This window comes from Caloenas nicobarica, chromosome 13 (assembly GCF_036013445.1).
Source record: "Caloenas nicobarica isolate bCalNic1 chromosome 13, bCalNic1.hap1, whole genome shotgun sequence".
In the NCBI taxonomy this organism is placed as follows: domain Eukaryota; kingdom Metazoa; phylum Chordata; class Aves; order Columbiformes; family Columbidae; genus Caloenas; species Caloenas nicobarica.
This window is the reverse complement of record NC_088257.1, coordinates 6,714,899-6,742,325: the sequence shown is the minus strand read 5'-3', so window position 1 is coordinate 6,742,325 and position 27,427 is coordinate 6,714,899. Positions and strand designations below refer to the sequence as shown.

The following is a 27,427-nucleotide window of genomic DNA, read 5'->3' as shown; positions in this document are numbered from 1 at the left end:
AAGGGGCAACAGAGACAGTAAAGAGCCTGAAGCTTTTGGACCAGAAAGAGTTTCATTCTGAATCAGGCTTTATCCCACAGGAAGTTGAGGACTAAGGGCAAGGACCTGGCTGCAGTTCATGTGGTATAGTCTCCTCGCAGTAATTTGTGTCATTTCCATTAACTGCATGGGTCAGTCACGAGAGCTTCAGGAAAGCTTGTCCGCCAGCTGCACTGCTACCAGTGTCCAAGTTAGTTGACTCAAGTGTACATGCGTGATTTGCAACTCTAACTTTGTAGGATGAGGGGACACACATCCCAACCTAACCTGTGGTTCCACTTTCCAGGGTAACAAAGAGCTGGGCAGAAGTGTTCGTCTAAATAAGGAGGAACCATCTACGTAAAGAATCACCAGGGCTTTCCTTCCTTCCCAGAGACCACACGTGTTATCTTCTAATAGTAGAAATACAGCTCTCTCATTCCTCTCAGAACTGCCACAAAACCCTCCCTGCCTTCTACATTGCTGGTGAGAGTTTTGTTCCCCCTCCCCTGTGTCTTTAGATGGCTTCACAGTATTTCATATGCCCTCAGCACGAGTCTGTTGGCTCCTACTATCTCACAACTCTTTCATCACTGTGTGAATACAGATGTCTCCTTGTTCTTCTCAGAGCAGCATCCTGCTTCTACCAGTGAGGAATCACTGACACCATGACAAAACTTGTTGGTCTTAGGAAGGGGCGTCCTGGCTGAGTAAAAGTAACTTGACCTCCAATAGAAGGAAGAAGGTATTTCCTCGCTAGTGGAGAGCTGCCACAGCAGTGCAACCTTATCTACTAGAAGGTGAGAAACCCATCAATTGCTAGAGGTAAATCCTGCTCCTTATTTCCCAAGGAAATGTTTTATCATCAGTTAAGGAGAGGATGGGGTAGGAGGGGCTGCACTGAATCTAGTCCAGTTAGTGCATTTTTATCTCAGAGGACATTTTCAAGGAGAGAGCTATCATCAGTATATGGCTTTTGGGCAACCAGAGCTGCATTTATCAAGAGAGATCTTTAGCCTACCAAATATGCCAGTAATAGGTCATCTTGCACTGAGTATATCCAATGTTCAGACTCAGTATGACTCAGATTTAGCTCAGATTTGCACCCAGAACAGATTGCAATTGCCACAGACTTGGAACCTAAGCACTTTCCACCTATCTGAATATAGTGGAAAGATCACAGCATCCTCGGCATCTGCATAAAAGAAGCATTCACCTGGCAGTTTATACAGATGTCTATAGTGGAGCTCAATGGTTGTGATGAACTTGGGTAGGCTGCAAAATGGATGGATGAAATACCTCACTCAAAAGCAGCTCCAAGGAACTGCAGAAGCTATGTGAAATTGGGAGAGGTCTCTGGAGGGAGCAGGACAGACAAAGCTGAGCTGCCTTTCCCAGAACCTACTTTGCATAGGCCAGGGCCCTCATTTTCTATTGACTGGAGGGATGCTTTACAAGTGCCCTTTCTGGTTTTGAGAGATATGAAATCTGCCTGTAATTAAGTTAATTTGGAGTTGAACATGGGCAAAGATAATGAGCTGGAAATAACAAAAGAAGAGTAAGGAAGAGTGGAGGAGTTGCTAAGAAACAGATCTATTGTACTAAATTCTCCCCCTGCAATCAAATAAAGCATTTTTAGGATGGCTGAGTGATGGGGCAGACAGAGCACGGGCATGGAAAGGACTGCTACATCAAGAGCTCAAAAGAATGAAGGAGATAGGAGGGTTATGACTTGGAGAACTGAGAAAGTCAAAAAGGTAGAGGAAAATTATTTCTTTTGCAGGTGACAGCTGTGGCCAGCACAGCTGGGTGTCAGAGCAGTGGCTTTGGGATGAGCAGGGTGGTGTCCTGTGCCTGACTCGCATTTTGGTCTGAGGGAACAGCTCCGGCACTCTGAGCCTCCATTGGCAAGTGCTCTGCGACCGGCTACCACCAGGTCTTGCTTACCAAAGATCAACAAATAGTCCCTCTCAAAGCACAAGGCTTTTATCTTCTCTGGTGTTTGACCCTGGTGAGAGCTCTCCCTGGAGTCAAGCACCAGGGTGAAGACTTAAGACTGTTTCTCCATGTCTTTTAGAAATTATATAAAAAATAGCACGTTCAAGCCAAAAGGAGGATGGAAAAGAGGTCTGCAGCAAGGACCAGAATACTTAACAGTCAGCAAAGCACAAGTAAATAGACAAGTTATGATCAATGAGTTTGTCTGAATTTGACAGAGCTTTCCTGCAAACATAGGGGAGGGAAGGGGGGGTGAAACATTCCCCGCCACCGTGAGCTGTAATAAAGTACCTGCTGTTTTCTGATTCTCACTCTCTGTGAAAATTGAAAAGGTTAGCCAGGTAATTGAAATCGGGACTGGAATACAAATACAGTGTAAAAACCCTACAGCTGGCAAACAAAGTCGCAAGGAAAAGACTCAATCCTCAGTGGAATTTCTTAGTGGAGAAAAGACAGGGTGGATGTGAGGGAGACATGATTCTTCAATATACCTGTTTTTCATGGGAGGGGAGACGGGATGAAACGAGACCTGAAGCAGCTAGATTGAGGCTAACACTTAGATGAGTGCTATGTGCTGTCGATGCAAGAGACACTGTGAAAAAGTGGAGTGTGCTAAGGCTGAATCGTGTATGGCAGTCACTGCTGCCCCTTGCAGTAATGCAGTAGGTTTACTGGGGACTGGTAGGTTGCCATGTCAGCCCCAACTTAGGGACCGTTTCTTGTTATATCCAGACAGAGAGAGCTCCACGTGACTCAGCCCCACTGGACTGATGTCTACTGCCTCTTCATCTTTGTCGTGTGCGGGAACACAAACTGATTTGCATCACTTCAGGCTAAGAGCACAGAGATAGATGGTTACTGCGAGGCAGCTGAGGAATGGTTCCTTGTTAGCCTACTGTGTGCTGCATGTGTCTAAGTCCCAATGGAGGGTTCTGTCATTGCTGCTATAATGTAAATTTATATGTGTTGCTATACCTGTGGTCTGTTTTTCTGCAGGAACAGGTAACTTGAGCTGGGAGGAAACAGAGGTGCAAGGCTTGGGGGCAGCTCAGGTTTGTGGTATTAGCCAAGTTCGTTTACACTCAAAAACCCCCTCTGCATGTAGTATTTCCCCAGCACCAAGACAACTAACAAAAACTCCAGTCCATATGCGGTTAAATAAACAATAATTATACCTATAAGTTCATGCGTTGGTGTTTTATTTCCTTCCTCACGGAAAGGCTGGGGAGTTCTATTTCCCAAAACTATGACGCTTGTAGTTCTTCGCTGCAGTTGCTCAGTGCTGCCCAACACACCTGCACTGCAGTCAGCAGCAGCATGAAAATATTTCCCTTTGGAGCCTTTCCATTGAGTTTAGGCAGCTATTTAGTGTGCTCTGTGGCAGGACAGATACCTTTTCTGCCCTCACCAGTTCCTATAAAAGGGAAGGAAAACTGTAAGTTTGCAAACAAATGGTGCGAACCCTACAGGAGAAGAGCTTTGTTTGAATTTCCCCAGCTTGTGAGAGCACGGTCCAGGCGCCCCAGAGGCACCAGCCTCAGATCAATGAACAAAATGGTAGGTGAGCCCTTGAGGACGCTGTTCTCCCAGTGTTTTGTGGTTAGTTGTTAGCCATTTGTTTTCCTCATTTGGAGCCTGATTTTCCTAGTGAGTAATTTCTAAGGGGGTCTCTTGGGTTGTAAAGAAGTGAAACAAATTGTAGGGACTGACAAACACACCTGCTCTGCAACAAAGAACATGCAGCATTTCAAGGTGACCTGTACCTAGCCGCCTAGCTTTGTTTTGCAACTTTAGAAGATATACATAAAACCTACCTGTAAAACACCTAAGGAACATGACTGAAATAGGTCAGATAAATTGATTTTAGCACAACATTTTTTTCCTCCTTTGACTATAAAAGGAATTCAGATTTCCTCTGGTGGAACTCTTCATGTTGTAGGCATCTGAGTCTAAGGGTCTTTTGGAAAACCCACTTCTAGTCAAAAATGCAAGCAAAAGCCCGTTCCTCTGGAAAGGAACTTTGCTGCATTTCCTAACACATGAGGATGCATGAAAAAAATGTTATTTGGGCTTTTACAATAAAGACTTCAGTATTTCATTCATGAATTAGCTATCCTAGTGGGAGGCAAATTATTCCAACAGCTCCCATACTCCTAAAATTAATCCTTCTTTTAAAACTGAGTGGATGTAAGGTAACTTGCCTTAAAAACAACAGCTGTAACTTTTCAGGGTTTCACAAAGTCTGGACAGTAACAGAAAGCACTGCCCAGTTTTTAACCTCCTCCCCTGAAGAAGCAGCTGTGCAGAGAACTTGGATGCAACAAACCACACTGGGATTAGTGCATATATACCAGCTGAAATAATCTGGATATTTTTTTTGTGAAGTACTGTGATTTGTAGTTAAGTCTTTAGTGTCCTGTACTTGGTGCTGGCAAAAAATCCCAGGAATCTCCATCTTCTGGTACTCATATGAAATCAGAGGGAGAAACAAGAAGCAAAAGTATTGCTGATGGATAGACCAGATATAGTAAGAGAGTCTCTAGTATATTTATTTTCATGTTACACACAGATACATACAACCAGCTTTGCAGCTGAAGTATACATTTAGTTTCACTGGTAAGCCATGATTTAAACATTTCAAAACACAGCCGTATCCAAAAACTCTTCATATAAACTTAACAGAATTGTCCACTTGCTGTCATGATGTTTTTTCCAGTACTGAACCTGGCATTAGATCTGAGTATCACTCATTGGCAATGCAAGTAATTCTCGCTTTTAAGTGCTTCTTTGCAACACATTTCAAACTGTCCATGTTTTGTTCATAGTGCTGGAGTGTTGCCCCTGCACTCCACACTTTCTGCTCATACACTTGCACATTTCCCAGAGGGAAACCGAAGCAGAGAAATAAATCAATAGACAGTTCTGTCTGGGAAGTCACACTTGATTGGAAGTCACACTTGATTTAAAATAAATATATTTTTATCACACTAGACCACTTTGGGGAAAAGTGAGTTGTTCTCTGTTTCCTTGCAAGAGAAATTTTTCTCAGCCAGTTGCCAACATTTTTCAGCATTTGGCCATGAAAGCTGCTGGATGTACAAATAAGGTAATACCATTGGCTTTCATGATATCTCTATCCATCTTCCCAGTATTTTCGTGTTTGGATCCAGCTTCTAGAATTCAGCCAGGTAAATATCAGAGCAGAGTGATAAATAACTCAAGCACTGACCTTTCGGGAAGAAAAGCCTCCAGTGGACATCGACTACATTCTAGTGCTGTGCCCTCAGGAACAAGGGGGAACTGAGCGATGCTGTCACAGGGAGTTCAACTCAGAGCACTCAACCTCAAGCCAGGCCACATTTTTTTCACAACATCTATTTTATTTTTAGCAGAATCTAAAAGAGTTTTGACATCTCCCCCAATAACGTTTTCAAAGAAGGTTTGGTTTTGTGCAAGACTACATGTTTTCATCTTTCCTTTGGGTGTTTGGCCAAAAATCCCAGTAATTTTTGTTATGAGTGTCACTTCTTTTGACTGATACCAAATTAGATGTGCTAAAAACTGCTTTTAGTAGGGGGAAAAAAAAAAAAAAAAAGATGTTTAGAACAGGAGGTGAGTTCCTGGTCATTTGCTTCTCACTATTTCTCTTCTAAAATTTCCCCATCCAGACATGCTTTTTCTCCCTCACCACTTCTTCACAAAGCCCAGGGAACAAAAATTTGGCCATTTTATTTGAGATCACACAAAACCTTCGCCTTACAGCTTCACACCCCAGCCCTGACTGCAGGTCTGTGTGCTCATCTGCAAGTCAGAGATGCATTTAACAACCCCGAGCTTTGCAGCCAAGGTTGCAATTCTCCCATGAAGGGAGGAGAAGAGAGCGGCATCACTCATGGATGGTTCTCAGCATCACTCATGGACGGCTTTCTGTGCACTAACACAAGATGATGTCTGGTCCTAAATGCATAAGATGAATTCAAAGAGCCACAAAATCTTGCAGAGAAATGTCTTCAACATACGGTGGATGTGTGAGTACATCAAACTATACTGTCTCCCCACTCCTTTGGCTGGGTGTCTAGGACAGTGGAGAAGACATGCTGGGATAAGGAGGATAAACCCTGGGCTCAGTTAGGGAGCTGCACAAGTGAGGCACAGGGTGAAGGAGGAAATCCTGCACAGCCTCTGCCCGGGAGGTCCTCAGACGTTTGTGGGAGCAGTAAGGCACAACCAGCATGGCAAATCCACAGGGAAAACACCCTGTAATGTTTGGTGAAGGGAGAAGTGGTAATACAAAATAATGATTAGAAATGTAAATGTCACTGATAAAACTCAAGTGTCCACTTGGGGGTGGCAAAGCATTTCAGCTGTGTCACCAGGGAGCAGGAATTGCCTTTTCTCTCCAGGGCCTTGTGTGTGTTACCTTCCCCATGCCTTGATTCTGAAGATCGCAGGTGATAAAATGGGTCTGACAAAAAACGTGGGCTAAAATTCCCCTTCTTCTGCCCGAGAAGGTGACTCACCAGCTGCCATGAGACCTCAGCTCTCACCTCACCCAGGAGTCCCACAGGGAGAAGCAAACCAGAAGACTTTAGGGCAAACAAGGTAAGAGCCCATTGTAGCAGGGTAACCCCTTCCTCCTTTGGTGGGAAATGTCACCTGGATCCCCAGTGAGCAGACTGGAATAAGCCTTTATGCATACGGTGTATCATCTTTGAAGACCTAATGTTCTTATTCATTATGATAACTCTGTGTACTCTGACAATGTAAGTCCCAGCCCCTTGATGACACACACTGGGTGATTTTCTGTGGCAGTGGGTGCCAAGCCTGAGCCCAGTATGGTGGCTAAACCTAGACCTGCATCACGATGTACAAGGGAGACATTTCTCTGAAACACAACAAACAGGCTTTGAAACTTGGGACACAGAGGTTTGTAAAATTCTCCGTCGTGTAATGGATTCACTCTGGTTTCTCTTTACAAAACTCTTAAAGAGTCCTGACCTTGCAGTGAAAAGAACTCAGGAACTCATCAGCTTGGATGTAAGTGTACTGCCTTCATGATCTGTTCACATTACTGCAATGCAGAAAAGATTCTCAGACCTTATATTGTGGTTCGTGGCAAAACCTGAATTCAATAGATGCAATATCACTGCAAAACTCCTTTTTCTATTGCCTTTGTATCAGCTTCTCTGATCCTGCAGTTTTGTCCCAATTCCATGTGTTGTGAATGTTGTCCAGGCTGTTTCCTGGTGGTTGCTAACCCCACATAGATCTCTGACTTTGGTAATCCACCTGGTATGGGCAGGTGTGAAGTCTGCTGAATTATGACCACAGGGCTTCACTCGCAGAAGTATCTTAAGTTCAAGCAATTATAAGAAGTTCTTGCAAACTGCAGGACATGGGACATAGCAGAGACCTATCACAGTCCATTTGCACATGGTCAGACTCAGTTCAGGCAGATGGGCAAAAATAAAACTGTCCGATGCACAGGACAAGCCTCCAAAGGCTGCAGACTTTTCACATTCCCTAAGCAGTTATCCCTCAGTAGCTGTATTTTGAGCAAAGGAGTCACACCAGGAACATCCTGAGCCCCTCCCGCCGCCAATGGCTATTTCCCAGGTAATAGATATTGTGTAGATATTGTCAGACATAATATGAGGAGATACAGAGGTGACTTTGAGACTCGTTAAAAATAACCCTCTAAACAGTAGATTTTTTTTACAATGATTCAAGGCATTTATCACCACCGCCCACCCGAATCTTCACCTAGCTCAAAGCAAAAGTTCGCTTTACATTTATTTTACAATTGTTGGCTCCCTGTTTTTTCTAGTCCAGAAATAGTTATTGCTGGTGCTGGTGTCTGATGTTTACTGGCCCAGCTCAGAGCTGCTCTTCTTCATGTCTATTTGCTTATGTTGCCAGGAGAGGCTTCCAACAGCCACACCTCGAGAAGGTCATAGGAGAGAGAAGTGAGGCTGGTTTACCTAAAGCTAGAAGTGGGTAGACTTGTGTGGCAAGTTGCCCCATTTCAGACTAAGTAAAAACTGACGTTTAGGCTGGTGCACAAAATACATTCAGTAAGACTTGGATAAGCTGTGTCTCCCTGTGCTGGTAACATTGGGAGTGTGACCTGTTTATGTAAAGCAGCTCTTTGCTGGCATAGCTTGCAGCCAGTAAACTGAGATTTCCAGCCCTTCTATTAGCTTAAGAGTAATACAATGCTTCTCAATCAACAGCTAATTACAGACTCCTCATTCTTTCATTCAAAACACTCTCTGTGAGCTCTTCTTGCTGAAATCAGTCTTTTAGGAGGGTGTCTTCTCTTTCTGTTTCTTAAAGTAATTTTCTTTAACTTCTGTCTCACCTGGATCACAACATGGAAAGTCACAGACCAGTGGAGAGCTGAGAACTGCTGACAGATGTCCTGTGGGTGCCAGGGAGACTTGTGTCTTCAGCAGAGTCCATGAGATTGTGGTCCTCAACCATGAAGATGCTCTGCTGGGCAAGGATCTTGCTAGAGGGATGTGTAGGGGCCCAATGCTTGCAGCAAGGAGAAATCACACTGAGGAAAGCCATCCTGAAGCGCTGGGACAACAGATTGTAAATGATGGGGTTCACAGCAGAGCTCAGATAGAAGAAAATACCTAGGAGAACAAGGGGCAGGTGAAGGAGAGAGACACCTAATTTGTGTGTGAAATGATCTCAGAAAATGAAAATCTCTTCATTGCCTAAAATGGGTGCCAGGGTGGAGGCAGTGACAGCACATCTCTGCCTGCTGCCATCCAGGCAGAGGGATGTCTTGCCAAGGCTAGCTCAGGCATTGCAGCACACAGCGAAAGGAAAGTGGGAGAGATTATTAACTGGAGCTCACTATCTCCAGCTGTTTAGGAACCAGCTCTCTCTTGAGCTGTACTGACCTGCCTCCAGCACAGCCCTCATCCCCACAGCAGGATTTGCACAGCTGGTGCACCCATCAGAGCTGTCAGAGGATAACTTCCAGTCGAGGGGAGCTAATTTCTTACAACACACCAGGACAACTGCACGAAATTGGTTTTGTCTGAGCTGCCTAATGGCCACATTCAGTGTTTTCCCATGGCAGACTGAAAATAAGGATCTTTTTTGAAAAAGCCTTCATTTTATGGTCAGCAGGGCCATAAACATTTGGTTGTACCACCCAGTTCTGAGCAGTATGTAAATCTCTTCTCTTGCCATTTGGTAAGGTTTCCCTTTTGCCTGAGAGACCATCTGGAGGGTGATGCCTGCTGCTGGGTGTATCATTAAAAGCAGCCGAACGACAGCAGACTTCATTTCTGAACATTCCCAAGAAGGAAAAGCAGCTGGTAATGATGCATGATACCCTATTTTTTTCCTTCTTTATGAATATTCAAACAACTGTATTGGACAACATGCCCAGATGTTGAAAGCTGCAGAAACTTACATGCAGTTTTTACTTCAGGCACAATTCTCATCACTGTCCACCAAACACCAAGAAGCTTTTCCATGCATGTCTCACATCACCTACAAAATAAATGACTACATTTTTCAAGTAAACCACTCACAAATACTTTTTTTGCCAGCCCCTGTGCAAGTGGAAGAGAAAACTTTACCTGACACCACATGAATTAAGTTGAATATATTAGCCAGAGGCTCAGTCCATTCCACAACAAAGCTGAAGAAAAGTCGATCTATATGGAATGGAGCCCAGCAGATAGCAAAAACCATCACGAGGACAACTAGCATGGAGAAAGGGGAGAAGAAAAACAAGTCAGTTATGGAAGGATATGGTTCATTAGCTTGCACAGAGCAGAGATAGTTCAGAAAGCTGGATGAAAGACTAAATACATGAACTTTATTGATTGTTTCAGAACTTTGGCATCCTTTCTATCTTACTATTACCAGCTAATAGAACAAACTTTCCATTGATTTCTGTGTTGGATAACTCAATGCATGCACAAAAAAAATGACATGCAAACAGAGCAGGCAACAGCCAGGGAATGTTGTGGCATGTGCAGAGCCTAATGAAGAAACCACCAGTGAGACATCCGGAGTCATCTGCGGTCCCTGGCACACACTGACTCCATTGTACCTTGCAATTAATTTCCTCTGCACACTATTTTTACATCACATAGCAGGATAAGGCCATAGCAATCATGCACTGATGATTAAGTCTCTCTGGGTGCACCACTCAGAAGGAAAGGAAAAGATTTTGCCTCGATGTACAACTTGGCCTGTGCTGGCTCTAGTAAGGACTCTTGCAAAGCCATTCCAGACTTGGGTCCCGTGAATCCCTGTGGTCACAGTCACGGGGCACAGAAAATCAGGCTGACTTCAAAGTACAATTTCCTAGTTCAGATGGTGACTCAGGCTGCCTAAAAGAATGTTGTTGTTGCAGGAAATATTGAAGGTGATTTATATTTCCTGTATAAACACCATCTCACTAGCAAGGTGATCTTTGCTTTAAAGACAGCCCCAAATTAGAAGTGATGTGAGTGCTTTCAGAGTGATTGGAGCACAAATTCTCCTGAATGCTGTACAATGTGCAAATCTGCCTAGTGGTTAAGTCAGAAGTAGGTGATGTATGTGGCTTGGCAGGACCTTCCTGGTCATAAGCAGGGTTCATGGTGTGATGCAAAACAGAAGTACATGCTCCTTTAAAAATGTACAAGATAGACTATTTGCACTCTGAAAAAGAGGGATTCTCTCTAGAGGGCTGCAAGAGCCAGGTTTGAGTGAGGCATATTAGAGAGGTGGCATGCAAGCATCTGCCATCTAGTTTTGCTCAAGCTCCTCTCGTGCTGGGGAAGAAAATTTGCCTTCTTAATCTTTTGACAGCCATGGTGTTTCACTCCCATGCTCTGCAAGTCCAGATAAAACAGCAGCAAGCCTTTTTTTCCTCTTTTTTTTGGTAACAGTTACTCATAACTCTTGTATCCAGTGCATTTTCTTGATACTCTTCAGGACCTGGTCACCCTCTTGTCCACAGTAAATAAAACACAGGATTCATTACTTACACAGCATCTTGGTTACTGATTTCCTGGATGGTCTCTGAACATTCACAGCCACTTCCTCCACTTCCAAAGATTTATCTCCTTTCAACTGGCAAAAGGAGAGAAACCGAAGGACAGCTTAGATAGGAGATGGCATCCCAACCAGACATAGCCTGTTTGATATTTTGATAGCTGTAGTTTGAGAAGGCAAAAATTTGGGCAACTCAGGACTCACAAAAAATCTACATTTGAATTTCAGTTTCAGGCTAGGGAAACATTGAAGCTTCAGGTTCATAACAATCTTTAGATTTTGTGTGTCTGAGACTGCACATTTACAGCAAATTTGTATTTCAGTTCCCCACTTGTCCTTTCTCAATGAGTTAGTATTTGGTTCACAGTTTGTGTTCAATTTCAACGGTATTTTGCTAGGCATTATCTTCTCTTCTGGCAAAATATTGTTTGTTTTTGTTTTCCTAAAAGGGTTCCCCACAATTAAACAGAAATCAATGATCCAAAAAATACTTAGAGAGGCCCCAGTGAAACACAGCTGTAATCACTAGAAAAATTCCTGTAGAATTCAAGGGAGTTTGTTTCATGCCATGAATGTTTGGACTAACTGATATTCAACCCATCTAATGAACAAAACCCATACACGCTCACTTGCAGACAGCTACCTACACCTCAGTTACAACAAGGTGAGTATTCTTCTCCAGTAGTTTTTCCTGGGCTTCTAAAAAATGGACATAAAGAATAATAATCTGATCCTTCTGTGAAATGCTTCCCCAATATGCTTATGATGACAGCACTGGTGCTTTGGTGGTGAAAAGACCAGAGCTAGATAATGAGGACAATTGCTTAGATTATAAAACAAATCATCTATGGAGAGTTCATAATTGGATCCAGCGTCCTCAAGTGGGAACTTCTGATTAGCAGATTTGGAGTGATGCTTTTTTCAACTGAAACTAGAAAGAAAACTTTTAATTACATGGGAAAGAATATTAAGAATGAGGGAAAAGATAGAAATCAACCTAGATCTGTAAAAATCTTGTGAAAACATGATAGTTATGCCATTTTCTTTCGCCTTTTACACTGTGACTTCGCTTCCTGATTTTTGATTAACAATACTTTTCTGTAAGGATGATCAAATGAGACCTTCTTTCAATGTTCTATTTATTCATAAAAGCCATAAAAGGGAAACACATGTAAATCGAATTATATTCAATTACCGTGCAATTCAGCCTCATGTTTTACATTATTCCCTCTGTAACCTTTAGTCATACCCACAGTCACTTAAGGAAGAGACTCCGTTGATTTGAAACACATCTAGTGATAAACGTCTGCTCAGATTGATTAAAATCTCTAGTTTCCCTTCAGTGGTTTTCAGTCTCAACAATAATCTATTCCAGGCATATTCCAAAACCTCAGAAAATACAGTGCTCTGATGCTGTAATAAACCAGACATACATGTATCTTTATTTTTCACCTTCCTCCTGTCATTCTGATGATGTTATAAGGCTCCTCTTTAGCCTCAAGTGATAATAGATGGAGGCGTAACTAGTAAGAATAACTCGGCAGTTGTAATTTAATTTAAAAATGAGTTATGACAAAGAAGAAAGAAAAAAAAAAAGAAGTCCATGTCAAAAGTTTTAACGTGAGTTCATGCCAATGGTTTGACAGAGGGCGAACCCCAGCCAAGGCAGCGGTTACTTTTATATCACTGTGAATGTATGAGGCTATGTAGGGTTGCCCGGAGATGAATGTTACCCATTTACTGCAAGAGAATTAAAAGCATCTGGAGAAAGGAGCTGAAAATTGGATTTCCCCCCCATATCTTTATTAGCTACAGCATTTCATACTAGAATTCAAAAGGCAGAGTGAAATCAGGCCTCACCTATCCCCAAGCAAACCTAGTGAGGCCACTCAGTAAAAGCAGAACTGTTTCTGTAAGCTCCTTGGCCTGACATGAGTGGCGATCAAACTTTCTTTCCAGCTAGAGGAAAAAATGGTATTTAAAAACCACATGACTTGTGCTAAAGCACGCAGTTCTGTCTGCTTGAGTGATTTGGCTGAAGCAGTCGTCACCCATCTGCTGAACTGTAGCCTGGGTACACTCTTCGCTCGTTAGAGGGTGCAAGGTTTGCAGGACAACCTCCATAAAAAGAGGACAGACCCTTCTAGGAGTGTGCTGGGCTCTGCAGAAATCAGCCAAAGGCAATCAACTGTCCCCAGGCAATTCTGGTTTTAACAACGGGCATTTAAGGGGTTGAAATGGATTTTTATGAGAAAATCTGGACAAGCTGTAAATTGGCAAGAATATGTTGTCTTGACTCAAAGATAGTTGAAATCAAAATTACCAGTGTGTCCAACGTGTTACTGAGGGGAAGTGACACTAGAAGATGTGCTGGACTCTTTAACAGAAGAATCATCCTAGATGAGGTCAATCTAGTCGCATTTGATCGGCTACATCCCCTCATAAATGTCTGAAGTAGGTGGGATAAAAGGGTCTCTAGACTCTCCACTCTCTTCATTCACTGTCAAAAAGCATAGTTATACAGAATCTGACTTTTAAACAGCCAGAGATTTTAAACAACCATCACCTGTCCCTGTGTCTTTTTAGAGATCAGTTTGAAGGGAACACACAGAGCCCCTGCACTGAATCCTGCTGCAATGCAGACTTCTTCCCAAGAGATGCCACCTCATCTTCATCACCGCTGCAGAGTTTAGCTTCTCCAAGCAGCCATTTCCCCATGTTCTCATTTTCTCCCTCTCCTCTTCCTCCTCACTTTTTCGGCTATTGGTTGCAACCAGTAGCTCAACAGCTGAACTGCGTTTAAAGAGCCTGGCTTATATAGGGATTGGTCCTAAAGGCACCTGTGATGAGAAACTAACGAAAGAGGCAGCAGGAAGTTTCCACAATCAAATCTGATGAGATTACAGCGTAATCATTAGTTTCTTCTTCTTTACGCTAATGCTGGGACTATCTATTGACTGTAACATTGTAGTATTAAACCATCAAGCCTTAAAACTATATCGAAGTAGATCATGAGGTAATCGGTCATGAGGTAATTAACCTGACAGCTCTGTCCTCAATACATTTTTGCAAGGAATAAAATTTAATAATAATAAAATAAAAATTAACTCAGCTACCATGTGACCCATGTTTGCTACCTTCTCACAGCTGCTTAACATGTTGCACATTTTCCCTTCTGTATTGCATCTTGAGGCTCTTGCGGGCACTGGCAAAGCTTGAGGTAGAAACTTTGGTGAGAAAATGCCCCTTCCACAAAGCCTGGACTTGGAAAACTCTCTGCTGAATCTGAGCTTACGTACTACCTGTGGATCAACTCTGAGTCTATGAGCAATACACGATACTCAGGAGACTTTGGAGTGTTGCTGAAGCTTCACAGATTTCATCTTCTGTGAGTAGATAAAAACTGATTTCTCTTGAAAAATTATATATATACACACCATTCTTATATAATTTCTGTCGAAAAATTGAAATTATCTTGCCTAGCACTGTTTTGGAGTGCAATGCAGATACACCCAAGATAGGTGGTGTTTAAAATTTGGAAGTCTGAGTTGAATATACAGAAAAGCAGAGGCATAAACAATGAACACTGCAGCCCTTAGGAAAGACAGCTTGAACAAATCTGTGAATACACAGAAGTCCTGGGGGAGCAGCCCTCATCTGGTACCTAGCTTCTCTTTTGGGATGGGGATTAGGAATATCTCCTACCACAAACAGAAGTTATTGCAGTCTTCAAGACTTCTTTTTATTAGTTTGGGGATTTCTCTTTTGCTAACAGCTGTATTTTCAGCACTTTTCCCTCACTTCAGGTCTTATTTTGTAAAATTTTCAATGAAACTATGTGAAGACCTCACAACAGCCACTGGGCAGTGGGAATAATTTAACTCATTCATTGCTTCAAAGATCTGCTGTGTACTACGGATTACCAGCAGTTAATCCTTGCGGTTTTTCCTGGGTAAGGAGAAGAGTTTCAGATGCCAGTAAAATTCAGCCAGCACAACAAAATGATATAGACACCAGCACACACTGGGTGGAATTTCTTCCACATTATTTGGTAAGTTGTCTCTAGTAGCATATTTCACCCCTTTCTTGCTATATGATCAGACACATCTTTTAAAACTTTAAATTATATTCAGTGCAATGAGATATGATTTATATTTTCTAAATATATGTAATGTATGAGAAGAAAAAAGTCATTGACTAGCTATGATTAGCAGTGCATTTTGTTGTTGTGATACATAGCTTTGTGATACTGTGATACAGATTGTTTTATCTGTGTTTTTAAATGATGAATACTTGATAAAATTAGTCTCACTTTCTGAACATAGAATATGAGCTCTAAGGTAGCCTTAATCAATGGTGAAATTGTGTCATAATTATATAAAGAAACGATTGCTGAATCTACTAGCTGCAGCACTTCAGTTTATGACAGCTTTGTGAGTTTTAACAACCAAATATTATCACTGTCTCTAGGGAAGGAGAAAAATAAAGTAATGTGATGGAATTTCCACAGTCACAAGAAGAGGGATAACAAATTCACATGATTCAATCACTAGCCTATTCCTTTTTGTTCTTTTCATGTTTTCCTTTTGGTCTGTGTTCTTCTAGTTCCCACTGCAAAGGTGCAAATCTCTGAGAGGCTGAAATCAATCTACAGACTTGGATGTTTAAGTAACATTCAAATGTGAGCAGCAGTGATGGTAAGTTTTTAAAAAAGATTGGGGTAAATTATTCTCCAACATAGCTATGTTCATTTGAGAATGGGATTGCACCAAAGAAAGAGTTGGATCCACTGTTTTCAGGGTTTTAAAATACATTTTTTTTGGGGGGGGGTGGGGAGGGGGAACAGATGGGCAAGAAAAAGGTGAAATCACTTAAAAGACACATACAGACACAAACACACAAGAATGAGCCAAGGAAACACTGAGAATACTTGGAGTAGGACTTACTCTTAGCCCCATCAGATAGTACAGCACACTTATTACCCCCATAGGCAGCACATAAAAAAGAAAAGAAGTAATCTGGACAATGCAGTTGTAGATCCACATGGGCATGACTACAGTGCAGGTAGCAGAGCCGGGGACCAGGGTGCCATTGGGGAAATACTGCAGCATGATACCGTGGGTGCCCGTGTTGGGGAGGGCAAAGAGGACAGAGAGGACCCAGAGCACAACGATGGTCCTCAGCGCACGCTTGCGAGTACTCTTCAGCTTGGCACGGAAAGGATGGAGGACAGCGATGTACCTCTCCACGCTGACTGTGGTCACGCTGAGGATGGAGGCAAAACACACCGTCTCAAAGAGCGCCGTCTTGAAATAGCAGCCAATGGGCCCAAACAAGAAGGGGTAGTTGCTCCACATCTCATAGACTTCCAGTGGCATCCCAAAAAGCAGCACGAGTAGGTCTGAGATGGCAAGGCTGAAGAGATAGTAATTGGTCGGGGTCTTCATGTTCCGATGCTTGAGGATTACTAGGCAAACTAAGAAGTTACCTACCACCCCAACAACAAAGATGAGGGTGTACACCAAAGCCATAGGCAAGAACAGATGGCTCCGTCTGGGCCCACATAGGAAGGCTAAGTAATCCTCAGTGCTGTTCAAGTACCTCCTGAAACGTTCTTCATGGAGAGCAAAGTGATAAAACCAGGAGATATTGCTGATCCAGGCCATCACTGGATCTTCTGAAATGTTTCACAATTGAGATCACGTCGTCTTTAAGTTTCTCTGTGCTAGTTTTCCCACTTTTTGCAGCGAGAGAAAGAGAGGAGGGAATTGGCTTGCCAGACCTGGATGCAGAAAGCCACTGAGAGATGTGTGTGCCTGGCTTCGGTTGAGGTTTTGCTGTTCTAACAGCTGTTCCCCTGCAAGAAGTCCCTTAGCCAGAAAGCCCCTCCTTTCACACATATTCATTGGCTCACTAAGTGCATTAGATTATAGAGTAAGAGAAGAGGTTACAGCTACTTGTATCAGCTCCTGTAGCAGATGCATTTACAGAATCAGAAATGTGGGAGTTAGAGAGCTGGGAATCTGAAATATAGGATGTGAGACAAACTGCAAGATGTTTGTATTTGTCAGAGGATGGGAAAGCAGACCAAAAAAAAAAAAAACCCCAAAAGAAAACAACCCCCAAACTCAGTCCAAAAATCTTTTACAAAATTATATTGATGCTACATCCAGTTATGAGACACAAGCAAAAAAAAAAATCTGGCATGATTTTATTTTTCAGATTGTTATGTTCTGTTGTCTATGGCAGCAAGTACTTGGAAACAGTTTGGTAGAAAGACAACCCATTTTTGTAGTCATTCATGTAGAATTAGGCTACAATAATATTTCAGCCTTTTTTTAAACACTTCTTTTTTTCTCCTGAAATCTGGCAAAGGATTTTAATTGCTCTTCTTATTGATATAAAAATATTTTCCCACTTTCCTGTTATGCTGGAATCTGATTCCATATTCTCAGCTAGTCTTGGTTTGGGAATCTTTCTGAAGACCGTATTAATTCCAAAGACACATTTATTGCCTCTGGGACTAAATTTACATGAATTTTTATAAACTCTTATTTCTTCCTGAATGACGATCATTCTGCAAACACTTTCTGAGCCAAAAAAAATGTATCCTATGTGGATGATGGCTGTGTCAAAATAGATCATTCAGCTCCTTATGAATACTTGATTTCATACAGAATTTCTAGACAACAAAAAGGCTTTGAAGTGCATGGATGTCATCTTCTGAGATTAGAAAAAGTTTAGCCATTTGGAATAGAAGAGGTGCAAAAGCTGAGGGCTAGTTTTGGGGACATCGTTGACTCGATATGCAATTTGTGTGCCCAGTAACCCTCACTAGCTCTCACTTTTGAGTACCTGCCACTCCTTGAAGCCATGTAGACTTTTTACATCCCTAACATCCTTTGGTAAGGAGCTCCTTGGGTCTACTATCTGTGTGTGAAGAACCACCTTATTTTCTCTGTTTGGCCCTTTAACTGAGTCTCTGTGGCTGCTAACTTAAGACTGCATATTTTTAAACATGCAGGAGCAGACGAACCGCCCTTCTGGCTGCCATGTCCTCCAAAATCTTGAAAAAATCAAGTTTTCCAAGGAAGATGCAAACTACTCCACTATAAATGGCTAGACAATAAACTGATCCCACGCGAAACCTGCTTTCTGACTCCAAAGAATCAAGGACGTCTTAGATCATGTCTTCTTTACTCTTTCTTTAACTTCTTCTGGTTTAGTAGTGGTTCAATCACCTTGCAAGAAAAAATATTGTAATAAGCACAGACTGCCTCCTAAAATAGCAGCAGGAGGTAAAGAACAAAAGTTTGGTCCCACAGAGGCATGTTTGATGTGTGGAGCCTGAGGACTTACTGTACATTCATTTAAGATGTTAGAGGCATAGTAGGTATCGTAACAATGACAGAAGCATGTCTCTTGTGATGACTTTTGGATCTGCTGAAATTATCTTGCACGTGAACTCCCTCCATCAGAAAGATGGAGACTCATGTATGCTCATATATTTTAGCATTGCGCAGAGGTATTTCATTCATCAGATTGAAAGGTTTTATTGGATTGGTGAGCAATATGTGCTCTTTTGACCTATTTTTATCTTCATTAAGGATTTCCTTAAAGAGATTCTTTGCATTTTAACCAGGTTGAAAAAATGTAAATTTGATTTTGAGCTAGTCTTGCTGTAAGAGGTAGAAACAGGAATCATTAGTAGGATGCCTGGTCGAGACCATTATTGACTGTTTCAGAGAACAGTAGAAGAAAAGTGAAAGTGGTGGAGTCACCATCCCTGGAGGTGTTTAAAAGATGCATAGACAAGGTTCTTAGGGATGTGGTTTAGTGCCAAAGTTAGCTTCTGGTTGGACTCGATGATCTTAAAGGTCTCTTCCAACCAAAATGATTCTATGATTCTAAGTATTCGAGAATTTGTGCAGGACTAAGCGCTTTCTGTATGTCTACTTAACTTTCAGGTTGTTTTTTCCCCTTAAACTCTCAACAATATTTCATTTCTTTCCATTTTTCCTTTCCCCCCGCCTAAGTTCCACCACTCTCTATACAGCATCATAACTTGGGTGAGTAAACACTTCTAAACTAGCTGCCAAAGTGATCTTCATGTTTCTTCTTACACACTAGCCCTTTTAAAGAAACTGATAATGAAACTTGAAGTCTGTTCAGCTTGAACTCAATCTTATAGAAAACAAAAATGGACTGAGTTATTTACTAAAAAGCCAACAGGGCAGCCATACCCATCATGACGTCTATGAGAGGAAAGCAATGGGCTGTAGAAACACATCAGGTGGCTTGAGAACATGGATGTGCCAGGCTCACTTGTGTCTATTTCCACTTGTTCTCCATCCTCCATCCTTTCTGATCCTGCTGGGGTCAGGTGCTGACAAGCTGCAGGAATAGAAGCACAGAAGAAAACCAGGTCTATTTGTCTAGCAGGTCATCCCTGGAACCATGACACTATGGCCACAATTAAGTGGTAGATGGGGAGGGCAAAGAGGGTGGAAAATACATTTCAGCTCATTTCTTGAAGCTTTATTCGTTATTCTTTATGATATCTGTCTCAATAAGGATAGGAAAGTATATCTAACCAAAGACTAGCTCTGGCTCTGTGTGACTGGAAATATTTTATTTTTACAACAGAGACAGAAAATAAAAAGAGATTTTCCTTTAGAATATAGTATTAAAGCATTTGGTATTTTTCATTTTAAAGCACTCTTCATTGGTGCTTGCTGTAATAAACTCAAAGGAAGGTGGTGTGCTGCATGCTGACCTTGGAATTGTGTAGTTTTATGTGATAGTAATGTAATTAATGTAATGTGATACTTATATTAATGTAATGCACACCACATAATGCAGTGTAATATTTGGAAACACTAACTGAGACAAGGTTTTGGGGCATGTTACATTCCACTGCTAGTGGACATTATCTCCTTAGGCACTGACTATGCCCTCATGCTGGTGGTATCTCTTGTACCACATTTGCATTGTGGAGTCTGTCCCTCTGCTAATGCAACCTGCTACAGCATATTCCTGTGTTCCATTAAGGGCAGTGAAGTGCACATTGAAGAGGTAAGTTCAAGTGCCTTCATGTTTCTCAAACGTCTTGTAAGAGCATCCATTAGTGACTATATATTAGGTCAGTAAATGGTGAATAATTTTGGATTTTTGAGAAAATTTGACACATCAAAAGAGCCAGAGAATGGTGGAGGTAATCCGGAGTATAACAAACGGATAAATCCTCCACTGGTCATGCTTACAGAGGGATATACTTTGAAGAACTATGGGCCATTATGATGGTCTAATTTGAATACTCACTCATCCAGAATGCAGAATTTTATAAATGCAAACCAAGATTTTTTTTATATATGTTTATATCTATGAGTTGAGACAAGGAGATTCTTTATTCAGCCTCCTCTGGTTGTGGAACTGGAAGTAATATGTTAATAGCTGGGTCGATGCCATGGTGTGCCACGCTAATTAATTTTGTTGATTAGCTGAGGCACAATACTGCACTGACATGTCCACATGGCATCCAGGACTTGAGCTGACATCTCTGAGCAGCCCTGCATGGGATGTTACTCAGAGTTTGCAAGGAGGTGCTGCAATGCTTTCTGTACACATACCCTTAGAAAGACACCCTACTTCATTAGAAGGGCTTGAAGAGGCTTTGGGTTTGCCATAATGCTTGACAAGCAGGTCCACTAATTTTTATCTTCAGCAATTACAACCCCGCCTTTCATTTCTAATTCGCATTTGCAGCCATCAGATTCTGTTGTTTCAGTGGTTTCACTCTTTCTCCAATTTGTAGATACCGAAGGTAGGTGGAAAATCCTTTAGAAATTCTGTGAGGGGACTGCTATCCAGCCTGAGCTGGCTTTCCCTACTTCTTTCATCGAGCCTTCAGACTGCTGCAGAGCCACACTGCTCTGAGAATTGCAGGTTCAAACTCACCATTTTAATTATTTGAGAACACAGCAGTACCAAGTATCTCTGTCCCATAGGGATGAAAAGAAGAGGATGCAAATAAAAGATAGAGCCGGTAGGCAGAAATGTTAAGACTAGACTAAATATGTTAACACAATTGCTGGAAAAATATAGCCCCACTCCCGTTATAAATTACTGATTTATAATTATAGAACATGGATTTGACATTTTCTTTTCTCCTTTGAAAGACTTGTTTGGTTCACTGCAGTAGCTGGAATGTGAATCCTTGTTTTTCTAAGTATATTCAGCATAACATTCAACATTCCATCAAATGCATAGATATATTGTGTATTTTCTCTCGCTCCGGGCTAGAGGACCGAGGTGCACTATAACAGGATCTGCAGTAGGTTTTCCATGCTTTATTGTGAGTCATTTTGCAATTATCTAGGCTCTTCACAGATAGCTTTTCTGTGGCTGTGCGTGATATTTGAAGTCCCCAGGATATCAATCAACACACCTGAGAAGTGGATTTCATGACTACAGTACAAAATGCCAAGGGGGCACCTCTCTGCCTGGAGCAGATGGCAACCTACACAGCTAGTGCAGTAACAAACTATTTCAAGAGCGGAACCCATTTTGCCTAATGAGTCTAGGTAGAATTTTCAGGCTCCCACTTTAGTCAATAATGGAAAGAGGAACCTCCAGAAAGTGACTCGTCCTAAACCACAGCACACGGTAAGAGATGAAATGGAGTAGCTTATTTTTGCTATTGTCTGCAGAGGGAAAGCGGGTAATAAAGGTTTAACAGCAAGCTTGTTAAACAGTTGAGATTAATTAAGACCCAAATTTTGTGCAGCCTTATCCATCCTCTGATACCAACCAGTCTTGAGAGGGAGTCTTGTACAGGCTTCATCTTCGAGGAGCTGTTGGGACAGATGAAAACAGGGCCAGAAAGCCAGGCAGCAGCTGAACAGTTAGGACAGTCCCATGCTAAAAATCACTCCCTTGCCCTCTCTTACATAGCAGGGTGGATGTACCTCTTGACATGGCTTTCAGCATGGATCGCTTTGCTGGTGTTGATTCTGGAAATTAGTGGGAATTATGTCCTTCCCTTTTTAGTAAATGTTTTTGTGTTGTTTGTGTGTATGTTCATGCTTTGAAGAGGCAGTGGGTGGCAGGTGGGGACACGATTCAGGCTTGACATGTAGGGTAGCAGTGAAAAGAGCTGAAAACCAACTCTGATGCAGAAATTCTTCTCATACTGAATGTGTCCATCACGACAAAGTGACTTGGATTTACCTGGGGAAAGACGAAAGGATTGTCATGGTAGAGAATGTACTGAAATCGCAAGCATGGTGCAGAATGAGTCAGAGTGTCTGAGTCAGGAGGGATCTGGTACTACAGGACTCAGATTTACGCAGGAAAAATCACATTATTCAGCATCTCTCTATGGCTTTCTGTATCTTATCACAGTGTTGATACTCCACTGCAGTTTCTTCCTCTCCTTGTGGTGGATATGTTTCTCAGGAGAGCTCAACTCACTTGATTGTCTGACCCAAAAGAGACTTAACTAGTTTCCCTGACATGACTCATCAGTACTATTTTTCAGCTCACATATATTTGGCTTCTGTTCTGCACCTTGAGATTTGTGCAAGTATTTTTGTCCCCTGGAAAAGAACAAAACAAACAAACATCCATTATTATAGAGTCTGCCGAGTGCCTGCAAAGGTATCAGACATACGCACTGATGAGACTGAAGGAATCACAATGACAAGTCTTAATTTATTCAAATAAAGGCAGTGATACTTTGTATTACTGGAGGTGGTAGAACTTAGCAATTTCTTACAGGAGAAGCGTATCCGTCAATGAAAACAATACATGGGACACATGGTGTTTGTACAGCACATATCCTATACAAAGCTGATGAGCTTTTCAAAGCTAAGAGAATCCCTTTTCTGAACGCTTCATTCTTTAAGGGTTGGTGTGGAGGTAACCTTGCTGTAAGAATAATAAAGTTTATTTGAAAAGTTTTACTCCTGTTGGAAAACCATATACACTCTCTATCTCCAACAGAAATGCAGTGATGTATTATACTCTGTGAAACAGTTTTTTAAGAGCTGCTTACATAATAATAATAGTGCAATTTAAGAAAGTGAAAGTTAGACAGCATTTCTTCTTGTTCTTCCAGTTTCAGAAAAAGCTTGTTTAAATTATATATGCATGTTTAAACTTTCTTGGTTCCAGTAAAAGTATTATTCTACTGCTCATAAGGGTGACTCTTTGGCAAAAACACTTGTCAAGAGTTTCAATTCCCTCCTGCCTCAGCTGCTATTCAGATTGCTTTGTAAGTTGGATTACAGTGATCCCCTGTCTTTATGTCACATTGAGGATCGATATTATTTGACTTGGAATTAATGAAACCATCTTTATGAAGAAGGATGTGCATAATTTGGAACATTAATACGCTGGCAGATAACGATTTCTTCCTGCTTGTTTCCCCATTAGACTGTTCCCAAGAGTCATATCTTGGTTTAGTTAAATGCAACAAGGGATGGTACTGTTCTTTTGAATGTCTCCTGCTACAAGGTTAGAGAGAGAAAGAAAACTCTAGACACAACTGTGATGAAAAAGATACATGTCAGAGGGATGATTTACCATAGTTTTCAAATAACCAAATACGTCTTAGATATGAAAAGCAAACTGGATCAACTTATAGAAAAGCTTGTAGCAAATTGTGGCGTACACCTCAAAGACATTTTTGTGCTTTGCATCCCACTAAGTAGTGAAATTACCCCAAGCAGAACTGCAAACTAAGGTAAAATAACCCATCCATGCCCTCTAGAGCTTAGGAGCAGAACAAGGAACAGTCCCCATGCAATGACAAGAGCTCTCCTGTGCAGGACTGGGGTGTGGGGGTAGGTGGCCTGAGCACCCCTATGACCTGGCAATTTTGGATTCAGAGGCTTTAGTAGGTCAGTTTGTATCCACCAGGATTCAGATGAGTTTGCTGATTTGGGAGCCTTATTCCTCTCGCTGCAAATGAAGATGGATGTGAGGCATAGGAACTTCTTCCCACACAGACGCCTGCAAACAGACACAGGAACGAAGGCTGTGACCTCTTCAGATGCAAAAAAATGCTGTTTGGACATTTCCTTATACCATGGCCCAGTGAGGCCACAGCTGCTGCAGTGCATCTCTCTTCATTCTTCCCCAATACTAGTTTTACAGTGGCTGTACGAATTTGGCTTAGTCCACCTCTCTCTACTGGGAGACCAGTTTAGCATCCAAACTTGCAGATATTTTGCGTAGCCAAGACACCTTCATTATCTATTCATTTGCAAACTTTGATCCTCAGTTAGATCTGAGCTGAGCCAGAACTCTATTGATTTGCTCTGATTGTACTAAATGCTGAACCTATCTCTTATCGACAAACATATTCTACAATACCTTTAATAAAACAAACTTCTGCATCAGAGAGAAATGACTTAGGTCTGAGTCAAGTTGTTTTTCTCTCAACACAGCAAGCTGTATTTAAATAGGCAGTAATATTGACTCTGACATTACATCAGAAATATATTAGGTAGGGAAAACAGAACTAAAAAGCTTGATTTTATTTTTTTCAATTCTATTTAAAGATCAATGGCCAATGAGTAATGTTGCTTGGAACAAGAAAAGCTCGATGATGGCTGGCAGGACAAAGAAGGGAAATAAAATGGAGGAGAAGAAGACCTAACGACCTTGAAACAATAACCTGTTAGGAAGACAAACAAAGAAGTCCTAGGGACTGGAAGTGAAAAGGGACAAAATTAACTTTGTATATGTAAATGAACAGAAAAAAACAAATGAAAAACATACATGAGGTTAAACACAAACATGAGGAAGGAAGACAAAGAAATGAAGCAACAAGTAACCTGTAAAGAAATAGGACCATAGGCTTGAAAGGCAGTCCTTTCAGGACCTCTGGAGGTCTCTAGTCCAAAGTTCTTTGTAGAGCAGTGTCTGCTGTGGAGTCAGAGCACAGGGTGGACCATGGGGTAACCTCCTCCTGCGTGCTGCGGAGGCTGCTACGAGGACCCTGAAGCCTTCTCCTTTCCAAGTGAAACCAGAAAAGTTCTCTCAGCCTGTCTTCACACGGCAAGTGCTCCAGCTCCAAATACCTTGGTGACATCTCCTAAACTTGCTCTAGTTTATCAGTGTCATTCCCACATTGGAGGAACGAGAATTGGATGCAATATTCTAGATAATGGGCTAATGAGTCTGATCTGGGGAGGATAAACACCTCCCTCAGTCTACTGGCTATGTTCCTATCAATACAGCCTGGGATGCTGCCACTGCTGCCAGGCACACAGCTGGCTCATGTTCAGATTGCTGTCTACCAACAGCCCCAGGTCCTTTGCAACAGAGCTGCTCCTCATCCAGCTTTACTTTAGTATGCGCTTGTCTGCCATTCCCAGTATTCCCCTGCGTGGAAGCTGTTGCCACTAGAATTTGAGGAATGGCTCTTTAGCATTGCCATTTCTAAGATAACACTGTGCATAAACCTGATTAGTCCCACATTGTTATTCATTATTCTCTCTTCTGCTGTTTGAAATGATTAAATCATCCCAGAAGAGAAAGGAAACAGTATTCACGGTCCAGATTTATGAGGTGTCTGGGAGCCTAAGTCTCTTTGGTACTCTTTAGACTACGAATCTTAAAGGCTGTTTCAGAGCCTTGGTTCCTAGCCTTACGGTATCAGTAACAGAACAAAATCACCATAACACACTTTTCCCCAGTGCTAAGAATGTCCTGCTTAAGTATCTACCTTGCCATTTCCCTGAAGGATGTAATGCATGATGAGTTGGTACTGGATAGTCTGCTAGCACTAATGAATGGCCTATAGAAAACATTTAGGACTTTTTCTCAAGGCATAAGAGAGTTCCAGTGTTAGAACTGAAGGTTTCCAGGCTCCTCACTCCAAGCTTCATTGATTGCCTTTTCATTGCCACAGTGTTGATCAGTAAGTCTCCTAAAACTTCGGAGTGTCCCACAGCTGCCAAACCCTCTGGCATCATTGTAGTGGCCCTTCATTTCATCAGAAGATGTTACGCTTTCTTTCTTTTGGTTGACAACCACCATATTTTGAAATGCATGGTCTTACACAACACTCATGTGAATTGAAGTCTCAGAGCTGACAGGAAAGTGATTTAACACAAGTCAGAACTGAAAGGGAAGACATGCAGGTAGTACTTTGTGTGTCTCTCGTATTTGCTGGTGGGTTTGGGTCCCTAGAACAATGAAGAAAATCGGTGAGGCTGACAGCACTGTATGTGCCTCCAAGCTAATGGAAAGCCAGAGAATTTGCTCATATTTGTGAAGGTACAAGGTTTAAATGATACCTAATAGTCAGATACAAGAGAAGAAGATCCACTTGTACTGACTAGGTGGAAAAAGGTCCAAACCAGAGTACAGAGCAATAATCTGCACATCTTCGATCCCTTTTAGAAACATTTATTCACCAACCTAAGTGAGACTTCCTATGGTGAGTAAGCAGCTCACAGTCTGGCCCCAAGTTAAACAGGTACTTTTCAGATGAAGTGCACAGGCCATGATTTTGTCTTCAGGGTGTGAGAATCAAGGCCTATGCATTTTGCCAGTGATTTTTTTCTAACACGTTCTACAGTGCAATGTAGATGGTGCTTGCTGGTCTTGAAAAGACTGTGCTCAGTGGGGAAAAAGCTCATATTTCTGAGCACATCTACCCTCGCATCGCCGTAAAATTTCCCATGAGATTGTCAAGTGCTTTATAGACACAAATAGCCCAGCCATTCAAAGCAAGATTGTCTCTCTCTCTCACAGAGCCATAAAAAGGAAGTATAAAGTTCTACAAAAATCATAGTGATTTAAACTTTTTGGCATTTAGCCCTGTGTCATACTAGCAACCCATTGGAGGAAGATTGTGAGGCAGTTTTGTCTCTTTCCAGAAGAAATGCTGTCTGCCCTTCCACCCTTTCGGAAGCATTATGTAGATTCTGCTTTGAGAGATGTCATGTCTTTCTCTGACAACAAGTGCAATAATGTCAAGACCCCTAGAGTACTTTAAAGGCCATTTGAGTCTGCTGTAAGATGGTTTGTAAAATTTTAGATTGCTACCAGATTTTGTACACATTAACTTGAAGGCTTTTTTTTTTCCAGACCTTGTACGTACTTATGCTGAAGTGGGTACTTCTTCTAACCGCTCTTGACATTTTAAAAATATGGACCATGGAAGGTGTTCACTTTTTCTCTCTTCACATTAAAGAAAACGGTGAAAATAGGCAAATACGAAGCATCCATGCTTACAGCCATGCTGTTGGAGAAAAGAAGCTGATGTATTGTTCTGTTGCAACCAGACTTCTGAGAGCTAATCTAGTCTATAAGATGAAAAGTGGGCCCAAAAGACGAAGCTGAAAATTGAATGTGCTCTTTAATCAAAAAAGCTCATTTG

At 41.8% G+C, this 27,427-nt stretch overlaps 2 protein-coding genes across 2 annotated transcripts in view; both read right to left on the bottom strand.

Annotated features, from left to right (window-relative positions):
* SPARC (secreted protein acidic and cysteine rich) overlaps positions 1-27,427 on the bottom strand; it is a 425,399-nt gene that overhangs the window by 253,343 nt on the left and 144,629 nt on the right. The window lies entirely within an intron of this gene.
* Positions 8,398-16,697, bottom strand: NMUR2 (neuromedin U receptor 2). Its single transcript, XM_065644384.1, has 4 exons — positions 15,978-16,697; positions 11,025-11,109; positions 9,621-9,746; positions 8,398-8,657 (listed from the first exon to the last, which is right to left on the bottom strand). The coding sequence occupies exons 1-4, from the start codon at positions 16,695-16,697 to the stop codon at positions 8,398-8,400; spliced, it is 1,191 nt and encodes a 396-aa protein (XP_065500456.1).